Source organism: Lissotriton vulgaris, chromosome 7, assembly GCF_964263255.1.
Source record: "Lissotriton vulgaris chromosome 7, aLisVul1.2, whole genome shotgun sequence".
Classification (NCBI taxonomy): Eukaryota; Metazoa; Chordata; class Amphibia; order Caudata; family Salamandridae; genus Lissotriton; species Lissotriton vulgaris.
The window spans coordinates 222,568,877-222,581,862 of NC_141695.1; the positions used below are offsets into that span (position 1 = coordinate 222,568,877).

General features: G+C 43.0%; 1 protein-coding gene across 1 annotated transcript in view; it reads left to right on the top strand.

The window, feature by feature from the left end:
• The window catches only part of LOC147701255 (uncharacterized), a 282,557-nt gene that overhangs the window by 48,044 nt on the left and 221,527 nt on the right, over positions 1 to 12,986 (top strand). Inside the window, 1 exon segment of the mRNA XM_086929324.1 lies at positions 6,678 to 7,871. Coding sequence (XP_086785450.1) covers positions 6,678 to 7,871 — 1,194 coding nt within the window.

The window sequence follows — 12,986 nt, forward strand, 5'->3', positions numbered from 1 at the left end:
CTGAACAAAACAATTCTTGGGAGGCATACTCCACTTTCTATGTGTGCTCCTCGTTACGTCTCACATGGGAAGGTGCAGGTTTTTGCCACATCCCCAGTAGTTGCAGCGATGTGCACTGCTTTGTGTTACTTCAGATTGTTGAAGCCACTTAGAGCCATGCAAAGTGGCATAAAATGGCTTAAAAAACTTGATGTAGAGGTGTGGGTCACGCAAGTACCACGTTGCGTGGTGCAAATGTGACGCAAGCCTCCCATAAATGAGGCCCTTGGTGTTTTGCATCCTTTCCTGTGCCATAAAAGTTGGTAATGCATCTACATTTCTTAGTGCTTTCGATAGAGTAATTGGAAGCCTCCAGGTAATCCAGTACTTTTTCTGCTGTTGTTGCAGCCGGAAAGTGCAGGTAATGCAACCATCCTGTTAATGGAAACCCTAAAAGTAACCAGGGAATAGGCTTACATTGAGTTCATTGGAGCACACACATTTTTCTGTTCTACAGAAAACATTTGCAAATCCCTCACTTCCCAGTTTATATTAAAGTGTCCAAAAATTGATTAAGCCCTCGATGGGTTTAATTTTTAAAGAGATTTAAATTTTCTCAGAATATATCAGCTAATTCACTCTACTTCTTTTCATTTATTCAACACAAGATCCCAACCTGGATCTTATTGTAGCGTAGATATATAGTCTGACACCGGAGCACTACGAGGACCACAAAGCTGTGCAAGCAGCCACGCCCACTGGGGCAGGTCCAGTTGAAATCAAGTGCAAGGAATCGCCGTTTTCAGCAGAAAGCCATTGAGGAAGGGAAGATGCCCGAAACCGGTCTGGCTGGCTAATACTTTGGTGACTGTTGCCCTGTGATCCCTGCTTGTAGCAGCCTTTCAATAAACGAAGGAATGCTGTACCAACCTTGTGGCTTCTTCCACCGGGGCTAAAAACTGTGTTTGTATATATATATATATATATATATATATATATATATATATATATATATATATATATATATATATATATATATATATATATATATATATATATATATATATATATATATATATATATATATATCCTTCCCACGAGTGCTGGTAGTGGAGAAGCACTGTCAGCGGGTGGTCCGTGCCGGGCACCAGCGGTCCCGATAAATTCTTTCCACAAATCACCTCAATACGAAATGATAGCACGGACACCTCTTCTGTGCAATAAATGATGGATTTAATGGCAAATAGCAACGCGTTTCGGCGATTAAGCCTTGATCACGCTCAGGAGCGTGATCAAGGCTTAATCGCCGAAACGCGTTGCTATTTGCCATTAAATCCATCATTTATTGCACAGAAGAGGTGTCCGTGCTATCATTTCGTATTGAGGTGATTTGTGGAAAGAATATATATATATATATATATATATATATATTTATTTTTTTTTACTGCACGCAACGCCGCAAACAAATGCCAGAAGAAAAAGAAAACATGATACCGCCTAAAGGTGGCGGTAATATGTTTCGATATGATTGTAATAAATACTAGCATTACAATAATACCCAATGTTGATGCATTTAATTTTAATAGAAAGTTACGGTTATTGCTCGCAAACCCTTTATAGTTTTAATACTCTTCACCGGAAATATGATTGTCCTTGGCACAATTAAAATATACTATCACCTTTCATTTATTGTAACCAAAGCCATAGCTGAACTACACAAGGATGAAATACAGAAAACAAAGTAACAGTTCATTCTAACTCTGTAAATTAAGACTGGAAAAGTGTCACTTCATTTGCATGCCTCATGTTGAATATAGGTAGGTAAACTCTTGAAGCAAATATTGTCCATTATCCCTTGAAGACGGACTGGAAACCATCTCACAGCTCATTAAAAGACCAACAGGATTCTTCTTTTGGGGCAGCCTCACTGTTGGGGGGGGCAGCCTCACTGTTGGGGGGGGGGGCGATGCTCAGCATCAAGGGCCATGTAGGGTTTGGAGTTCAGATACAGTTAGCATAAAAAATAGTAGGGGACGCCTGAGATGGACCAAAGTACAGTGACCCGGTGCTTTGGGACACCCCAGGTGTCCCCTATTTTCTGAACTGAGTTGCAAAGGCGAAGTGAATCTTGCAACCCTACAAGCCGAGCAGCGATTTGTCTGAGGCTTCCTGAGCTCTACTGTTGGTCACAAACTCTTGACAAAAATGAGAGAAAGAGCAAGAAGTTACCCCCCGAAAGGAGAGACAGTTAGAGAAGCATGGTTCGGCACTACCAGCAAGAGTACAACTGTTGCAGGTGGAATCGACATGGGCACCAGCACCAGTGGCGGTTGGCAACCTGAGGGAGGTGGGGAGAGCAAATGGTGGGGGTAATAGCATTCACGAGCGCTGGATGCGAGTCGCTATGAAATCTAATGAAAAAATAACTTACCTTGCTTGCTGCAGCCTGCACGACAACACGCCTTCCTGCTCTGGTACTCTTCTGCTCTCCTTGAGGCTCTAGTCAACTCCCATAACCAATCCAGGCACTGCACTGATGCTGTTAACAAGCATGAGATCAGTGCCAGGATTGGATAGAGCAGGCTCTCTCAGCACTCCTAAGAGCACTGGATGCCTGCACTTCCTGTAACCCAGCTGTCACAGACAGCTGGGTTAGAAAGTTTTTAAGCTTGCATGTCATGTTGGCTGTCACAAGACGGCCGGCAAAAGAGACATGTGCACTCTAAACTTTAAGTGCCCTCACCATCACTGCTCTCTACTGCTGCCAGTCAGCTTGGCTCCACCCCCGTCCTGACGCTTGGTTCGGGACAGGGTTATTGAAAAATAAAATGGTAATAAATGACCTGATTAGCAAGCAAAAGGTGAAGTGCTGCTCTAAGTGTGGAGAAGAAAAGGCTGCCAACATACCCATGTTTTGGCAGTGCCCCCAGTTCCAAGGCTCCTGGCGAGATGTGGGTAAAACACTTACAGATATGATGGGCCACAGCATAGAGGTAAGCACAGAGCTAATTATATTTGGGGTACTCAGTAGTAGTGAAAATTAGGGTAAATTAAGTAACAAGCACAATAATTTACTTTTCATTGTGATCCTATAGGCTAGGAGAGATATCTGCATCAAGTAGATATCTAATATCTCGCCCACACAGCAAGAATGGGTAACTTCAGTCCAAAGAATAAACAAAATGGACAGCGGGGGGGCGCCAAGCAAGAGGGCAGGTTTTTGGCATATTTGAGAAAGGGAATATGATATGGATCTAACGGTCCAAAGGGCAATATATTGTCCAATGATTATGCAATACAGCAATAATCCGCAAATAAGGTACTCGCATTGGTGGCCCCAGAAAGCAGCCCCCCTTTTGATAGATCCAATGGGACAGGATGGAAGGTGTCTATCAGAGTAAAGGGCTCCCAGAAACAGAATCAAACTCAAGACAGCACAGAGAGAAACAAAATCCCTGATATCTCCTTTATCCCTAGTGATTGCACAAATGAGGACAAATGCATAAATAAATAAATGAACTAATTGCCATTATATTTTTAATCTCTGGTGGCTATTTAGATAGTGGGGCAACGCTCCTTAGCCTTAAAGGAGGAACCGCCCCTGATCAGCCTTCCAGTCTCAGCATTAGATCGCTCTCAAAGCTGTGGGTTCTCTCAAGTCTCAGGGCACCAGGGCCAATTCTCTACAAGCGTGACAGTCTATGGGGACTCAAGGGGCCACAGCACAGCACCAATAGGCTTTCCTCCGGGTTGCAGTCTATCCCTGGTTTGCAAGCAGACTTAGCCTGGAGTCATGCCCCAGCTCCAATCTTACCTTTGCCCTGGTGCAAGATGTCCATGCCAAACATATATTCTGAGTACCTCAAATGCTAAGGTGCCCTAAATCATTTGGAGTGAGCCAACCAGTTTCAAATGCATCTTTCTGTGTGAAGTGTCCAGTTCACACCAGCGCAAGGATGTGAATTTTTAATCCAGACCGGCCTCAGTCAAGTTGGTGTAATGTTGGGTTAGCGATTCACCTTTCAGAGCTGTAAAGAGTACTTTGACAAAGCACATCTCTTTTTATGTCTGTCTTGACAGCGCAGCTTGTTTCCAGACTTAGTGTTCCCAATTCTTTGGCTCCACCTAGAGGATTAGTTCTCTCTCACCTCATACTATTGGCAGTTGGGTATATCAATTCACCTCCTATGGAGTGCTTACATTGCACTGCATGAGGGGCTATTTCATACCTCAGAAGTACACTCATTAAAATAGTTGTCATTCAGAAGTATTGTGTAGAGAAAGCTATTGCTTTTGCAATGCTGATGGATTTTTTAAAATTTCTGTCAGGACTCAAAATCCCAGCCAGACCTATTGGCATTGCAAGATTTCTTTTTTGGTCTGAGCACATAAGCCGTGACTTACCTTTTCACAAATGTCAAATTCTTCCAGGCCAGAGGCTGATTACGTGGATCGATGCAGTGGGGGTATACACAAATGTCCAGTAGCGTAGCTAGAGGGATTGGCGGTCTGCCCAGGGCAGTACTTTTTGGGGGGGGCGGCAGGTGAGGTGAGCAATTTTGGCGAGCGGAAGGTAAGTGTTTTTCTTTTTTATTACTTTATTTTCCCTCGTTGTCGTCAGTTGACTCCCCCCAACCCTGCTCTTACCTACACTGACCGTAACTGGGTAGCAAACTCAGGTACTGCCCCGGGTGACAAAAGCTCTACATACGCCACTGCAAACATCTTCAATCAACTTCATTGTAATGATCTCTGATGCTACCCAGATAGATCAATCTGGCCTGCACTGGCTTGAGCAAGGACGAAGAAAGGAGAGAATTTATGCAGTAGTGGTATGCGGAGGTAGACAGAGAAGGTAGTTACCAGAAAGGTTGGATTTTCTTCAATGGTATCCCTCTATCTTGCGGCATACGAGCAAGGAGCCGGGAGTATCCCAATTCCTCATACCCTTCTAAACATTTGACCTAAGTGCATACTGTGCCTGATGGAAGACATGAAGTCTTTCAGTCATTATAGATTGAGCATATTTTCCAATGGAGAGCCAGTAGGCAGCCTCCACTTTGTGGGCATTGGAAAAAAGACATACAGGCATCAAACTATAATCATTTGCCTCCATCTGCCCACTGTGTCACAGCATTGCCATGGGGAAGGTGGACTTTACTGCCTAAAGGAGGTGCAATGGTGGATGCTCAGATCTCTAGCAGATTTGAGTACTTTTGTGCAGAGCAACATACAAAAGAACTGGTGGGAGCCTGTGAACTAGTGATAAACATCTGTCGAGCAGGAACACGCCAGGTTTGGCAGAAATGTTGAAATTATTTGCAGAGGAACACAGGGGCAGTGTGTTAGAGACTTGTGGGTCCACGGCTTGGCTTTCTACTAGGTCTTAAATAGGCGACGCTGACGAAAGTGCAATGACACAAAAATTGAGCAGGGCGATAAAAGGTCTGTGGTCACACCAAGCAAAGCTTGGGACCACTGAAACCAAATAAGGATGGGATGTCCATTGCTATGGTGGTGCTGCCAAGGGCAGTAAGAGAGTGGGTGGGTTCCTGCAGATTGTTCTTACCAGACAGTCAGAACCTTGCAAAGTCATACAGACAGGATGTTGCTCCACTTGTTTTGTGACTTTGTGAATTTACTAGTAAAAGTGTCACCTGTCAGGATGGGAGTGATTTGACATTACAGGTAAGACTGATTTCAAACTCTGTGATTAAATGCCAGGCAACCGATCCCACCAGAAGACACACTAACACCCAGAAGATATCTGAACTTTGTTCCACTGACATCTGGTTTGAAATCTGCTAAAAAAAAGTACAGTGGTGAAACCATCACACTTTCAAGGATAAAGGGCCATATGTATCATTAACCTGATTTGCGATTCCCAAATAGCGATTTTTAAGAAATCGCTATTAGGTATGTATGTACAAAATCGCATTTTTTATGCAATTTCTTAAAATTCCTTAATTGCGATTAGCAAATTGCGAATCGCAATTAAGGAATACTTTCCCATTCATTTCTATGGGCCAGAAGGCCCATAGGAATGAATGGGAAGTTATTCTCAATTTGCGATTCGCAATTTGCTAAAATCGCAAATTGAGAATAATTTCAAGGGAGCAGGGGTGTCCAAAGGACACCCTGTGGCACCCCTGAAATATGCATGGGTGAACATTTTGTGCACATACATGCCCTAAGGGCATGTATGTGCGTCACATGGCACTTTGAAAAATGCAAAAATGTGCTTTTTTTCAAGGAATTCGCAACTTACCACCAACTAGAAGTTGGTGGTAATTTGCGATTCCTTAAGGGCATTTTGCAAATATTATTTGCTTCATACATTGCATTTAAGGAATCGCAATATTTGCGATTCCTTAAATGCAATTGCAAAATAAGGAATTGCAAATTTTGCGATTCCTTGTTTAGCACCACATTTTGCTTCATGAATGCGAATTTGCTTGATACATATGGCCCAGAACCTCTACCATGGTATTAACAAATAGAAACCAGTCTTTACCAGATGAAACTCGGGTTGCCAAATGTTAAACTATAACTTTTAAAAGGAAAACATCAAGTGTGATAAAAATGGAGGCCCTGCTCAAGTCTGCCCTCACAGAGTAAATAAATGGCCTGTAAGAACTAGTTAAATTGTAACTGAGTAGAGTGCTAGACTGATGACATATCTTTCAATTGTTTTCTAGGTGTAAATCCCTCAAATCCTGTTGGGCAAGACTTCATCATCATCACCCCAGTAAACGTTCACCACACTAAACTAATAAAGTTTCAGTTCATCATTACGGCTTACTTCGATGCAACCACTGTGACCATCACGTTTGTTTTCGGCAACATCAAGAAAGAAATCACGTTGGTGAAGGGTCAGATAGAGACCATTACAATTCCTATCACTGTAGAGATGCTGCAGTCGGGCACACCTGGGGCTCCAGTTTCAATTACATCAGACAAGCCAATATCAGTTGCATCTACCATCTACTTGGACAACAGAGTACAAGTCGCTGAAGTTGTTCCTTTGCAAAAACTGGGAGTTGAGTATTATGTGCTGACACCTCCTGGGAAATCAGATGATGATAACAAAGACATTTCAATTGCCAATTTCCTAGTACCAAACATAGTTGAGATCTACCCCACTGCACCTGTAAATTTCCAAGGAAAAACTTACCAACCAGGAAGTAAAATCACTATCGAATTTAAACCTTTTGAGGTGATCCTTTTAAAGAGCAAAGGCAACCCGTCTGGCACCAGAGTGTTAGCCACTCATCCTGTTGTTGTTACCTGCGGATATAGCAGCGTGGATACTGTCTTCCCAACGTACCAGGTCTCAACTCAGCTTCTTCCAGTCTCACGGTGGGGAAAAGAATATCTCTTCCCATCCTTGGCATCCCAAGGAAGTACTGACGTGGTCTTCATTGTTGCTTCCCGACCCTCCAAAGTAGAATACCAGGTTGATGACCAGAAGCAAAGTCGAAAAATGAAGGCTGGGGAGGTGATCCAGATTGTAGTCCCGGAATCCTCTACCGTCTCCATCACAGCCGACATGAAAGTCCAAGTCCTATATTTCAGGAAAGGGGATAAAACACATGAACCCTCCTTTATCAATGTCCCAGACAAAAAGCAATATAGCACTATTTATGCAGTTGTTGTTTATCCCAACTTTGAGAAGACTGTCTTAGTCATCACAGTAGAGACTTCCGCGGTGCATGAAATTACCATTGATGGGAACCCTGTTCCAAATATTGAGTGGAAACCAATCCCTGGAACTGTTTACTCCACAGCAATATATAATTTGGGCAAGGAGCCTGGCACCCACATTGTGGAAGCCCCCGACTCGCCATTTGGGCTTGTGACTCTTGGATATCCAAAGACGTCGACTATAGTTGGTGAGTTTACACTCTTTTTGGGGGTCTTGTTTCTCATACCTGTGCTGTGGTAGATCCAGTTCATGATATCTAGAAAGAGGTATTGGGATCTGTGAAAGATTACTTCAAGAAGTGACTTAGTCATGACATTCAAATTGTTTTTACAAGTGAATTTCATTTAAAGATATATAATGTAATATCCTGAGTTGACAATTTGAAAGGGGTGCTGATATTTTATTCAGACTCACAACCACTGCAAATTGTTAATCAGATGCCATAGAGAACCCACATCTGGCAACCTCTGGTGCGATCCACCTTTCTGTATTGATAATCTGGCAAAGGCAGTGGAGAATCAGGGTTGACAGCAGTTTTGTAAACTCACAGAAAGAGAGGCTATGTTATGTTATTCAGATGTATTTAATCCGACGGTGATTCATTACAAGTAGTTTGCTGTTGAGATATCAATGTTCAATAGCAATGACAACATTGCTGTCCTACTCTCTTTCAATATGTGTACCAATCATAGTATCCTTCTTGCCTGCATCTTCTGAGACATTAGCTGCTGGGGGTCTATTGTGCACTCAGCAAAGCACTCACAGCACTCCCCAATATGTTTCTATTTATGTGTTGCTAAGATTTCAAGATTCACAACTTCTAGTCATTGCAACAAAAGCCATATGTAACAAGAGAATAAGAAAATATGATACAGGGCATCCACAGCCATAGTCACATGTGTCCTGCTGCAAAGTGCTGATTATCCCAGTTGCCTTCCATGCCCCCAAGAAAGTTCTGCCTGTGGCAGAATCAAGATTTGTGTCTCTTAACTCCTAGACCCACTGTGTCCTGTAGTAAATTCTTTAATTGTTTTGATTAGGTGTCTCCTTGGCTTTGAAGGTATTCTGTCCTTAATCCAGACCACACCTTACTATGCTTGTCTTCATTGAATGCCCAAAATTAGCACCCACCGTCTTTATTTTGGGTGTGTGGGCAATCTTGGTGCAAAGTTCTGTACTGGTACTTGTCACATTTACAAATATCTCCACAAGTGAACCTCGTTTGACTACCTCAAAGTTCTGGGTGTGACAGATGAGTGGAAAAGAGATGCCAGGAAAAATAAGGCAAGCAGAGTAACCTTATCCACTTACCAAACACAAACAAAACACACACAGGCACACAAGCAGCCCAACAAAACAGCAATGCTGTTAGCACACAAGAAGGACCACATACATGAACAGGGATCCAAACATACAGGAAAATGGATGGAACAATTCGTACATGTAGATTTCATGACTACTTACACTATAGAGAATTTGCTGATGGAAGGACATTTGAGGAAGAGTAAAAGCAGTGCTAGTGCCTAATCAGTGGTTGGATTCCGTGTGATGATCACCTGTAGTAACAACGTGGTTGCAAATTTAAGATGCATTCCGCTCACATTCTGTGCAACTTTGTAATAATCCTTCACCTGCTGCACTACAATTAGGTCCCTACTTTACTTAATTCAAATTTATGACACCAGTTTTAATGTTTGGCACATAAACAAATTTTCCCTCAAAAATAAGCTAGTAATCATTTTCTCAAGACCATATTAAAACAATCTTAATATTGAGCAAAAGAAAGAGATAGACTTTCAGGTGGATCCAAAGTAGGTGACTTTTCAAGCCGCAGTGAAGAACATGCATGCCGATGTTTAGCTGGTGATGGGTCGGTAAGCAGTTTCGTAGCATTGGGGCGTTGCAAGCAAAGGTTCTGTATAGTAGGCTTTGATACAGTGTACCCATTACATGCCAGGAATCCCTGCTAGAAACTATGAGTGGGCAACATTAGGCAGGGCTGTCGCCTGATTCCAATACTAGCACACATATGTAGAGATACCTACCAGATTCGTGGGTAATTGGTTAAGGGATTTGGAAGCCCCACGCGGGCAACAACCACAATCCTTTTCAGGGTGAACCACAATCTCACTAAATTAGCCCGTGCCTAATCCTCTAGTATCGTTGCACAAAAACAGTCAGGATGAATTTAGAGGCAATGTGTGAATTATTTATGCAGCACACAAACAGTATTAAAAAATAAAACAAGACCCATGAAAAAATCCAAACCAATTTAGAAAGATAAAGTGAATTAAAAAAAATAACATGATACCAGAACAGTGCACCCTGCCCAATAAGCCTTTAGGACCTACCATAGAGGTGACTTTTAAGTAATAAAATGGAAGATTTAGACCTGGCATAAAGTTTATATTGCCAGGTAGCAGTGGCAGTTTTGAACTGCATACACAGGCTGCAGAGGCAGGCCTGCGACATGTTTTACAGTGCTACTTTAGTGGGTGGTACAATAACTGCTACTGCTCAGAAGCATAATTTACTGTACAGGCCATGGGTACAGATAGTACCATTTAATACAGACCTAAAAGTAAATTAAAGGCTCCAATTGTAGTCCAAATTTACCATGTTTAAAAAAGAGAGCAGAAGCACGTTAGCACAGGCTGGCAGGGGTAAAGTGCACCGAGTCCTAATGCCAACTAAAAAAATTCAGCAAAAAAAATCAAGCAGTGAAGGCATAAGATGTGGGAGAATACCTTGCTAAGGATGTCAGGCCTAACAGCCAGCTTGTGTCAGGTATGGCCATCTTATGCTCAACTGTGATAGAAGTTTTCCCGTATATCATGAATGCTACCAGATGCCAAGGGTTGCCACAATACACTAGTGATTGACAGCTATCAGGTGGGTGACTGCCAAGCACCTGTAAGGCAAGCTTAAACTGAGGATGCATCCTGTCTCAAGTTGCAAAGGCATCAACTAGATGACAGGTGGTGACCACCGAACGCCGGGGTTCGCCACCAAAACATCAGAGATTGATATTACCACCACAGGGATATATGTCACTACAATGCATACTTTTACAACGCATGCCATTACAACAAAACTTTTACAACGCAACATCCATTACAACGCATTCCATTACAACGCATGCCATTACAACGCATTTTACAAAGCTACCATTACAACACATTCCATTACAACGCATAATACCTTTACAACGCACACCATTACAACGCATACCATTACATAGCATATATGGTAAGTATTGGATAGTGTAGGGGTAAAATTTACTATTCTAACTCCAGGGCAGTGCAACAGTAGGGTAAGTGTTGGATAGTGTAGGGGTAAAAATTACTATTCTAACTCCAGGGGCTGCAACAGTAGGGTAAGTGTTGGGTAGTGCAGGGGTAAAAATTACTATTCTAACTCCAGGGTGTGCAACAGTAGGGTAAGTGTTGGATAGTGTAAGGGTACTATGCGTTGTAATGGTATGCGTTGTAATGGTATGCGTTGTAGTGTCATGCGTTGTAATGGTTGCGTTGTAATGGCATGCTTTGTAATGGATATTGCGTTGTAAAAGTTTTGTTGTAATGGTAGTGCGTTGTAAAAGTTGCGTTGTAAAGGTTGTTTCCCCCACCACAGTATGGGCCTAGATATATTCAAGAATCACCATCAGATGCAAAGGTAGGTGATGCCAGTCAATGCATATCTGGGCATTCATGCAGATGTCCCATACACAAATATAGAAGCACGGAGATAAGCCCACAGTGTTACACAGACATGCACGCACGAGCACCTACAACAACACACACAGATGAATCCTGATACACAGGTTCACACACACAGTATTACAGAGCATAGTCATTCCTCTTCAGGGCTCTTTCTTATTGTTACCAACTAATGCTGCTGTCACTTTGTGACGTCACTTTGCCCCTGCTTTGTAGATACCAATGGCTGGATGGCCACTGGGGAAATCCAGCAGCTACCAAGGCTCCAACTCTCTCCAGCCTCATGCTGATCACAATCAGAAGGCCCAAGACTGCAGCACTATTGTAGGAAGGAAGGTAGCATGTCAATGTGCACTTGCTGTAAATGATATGGTCGGCATTAGGAATAGTGACAAAGGCAGGGGGAAGGCGCTGATTCCCTTGGGTGCTTAGGTTTTCTGACAGCGCCATGTCTTCTCTGTGTTTCTAACTGGGGAAGCCACTGCCAAGCATAGCCCATGGGGGGACAGGACTCTCTTTCGACCTCACACTGAATAGTCTAGCATCTGAGGAAAGATGACAGTAGGTAGGACTAGCATTTTAAATCATGGATGTTGGCTGGGAATATTGTACAAGGGGGTACAATATACCTGTTTGACATATGATCTGTCATCCTTCCAGCACCTGAAGCTTGTGCGCTGTAATTTTACTTTCTCCTACCTGACCTCTCTGTGTTTACCTGCATGTCTAGTGGTATTCCAGACATCTGTTTTATACATTTAGGAGATTATTTACAAGGCCCTTGAGCCACCCGTATGTCACTTTTCCCATGGTAAAAATTGTGCAAAAGTGGCGCAAGTGGCTTGTAAATAAGCCCCTTAAAGTTCAAGCATGACTTTTTTACCGAGTTCGTAGCTGTAAAACATGCCTTTAGTCACATCATAAGCACATAAAGTGGAGAAAGATTGTCATAGACCATGTGCTGCACACAGTGCAGGTTGTTCTGAGATTCTCTTCATCCACAAACTGACCCGGCAACCCACGTCAGTTGACACCAGACTCTCCCCTTCACAGGCGACATCCTGTTCTGCCCTACAGGCAGAATGTGCAAGAAATATATCATCGTGGACGTGAAATCCCAAGCATCACGCTTTTTAGGATGTTAGGTGACCACTGAGACCTGTATTTTCAATCAATCAATCAATCAGAACTTTTATAGTGTGTCTAATCACCCGTGAGAGTTTCCAGGCACTGCGTAGCTGGTCTTAGTCACAAAGCCAGGTCTTGAGTCTCTTCTTGAAGTCCGTCAATGAGGCTGACGTTCGGAGCTGGAGGGTGTCCAGGACTTGGTGGTGAAGGTGGGAGAAGGAAGAGCCTCTGCTGAGGCTACGGCAGATGTGCAGGGTTTGTGCAAGGACAATGGAGGTGGAACAGAGGTTTCTGGATGGTTGGTGGAAGTTCAGTCAGTGGTTCATATATGCTGGTCCTTGGTCATGAAGGAGTTTGTAGGCGTACGTCTGTAGTTTCAATTGTCATCATTTCTGGATGGGGAGCAAGTGGAGGTTCTTTAGGTGTTGGGTGATGTGGGACCGTTTGGAAAGTTT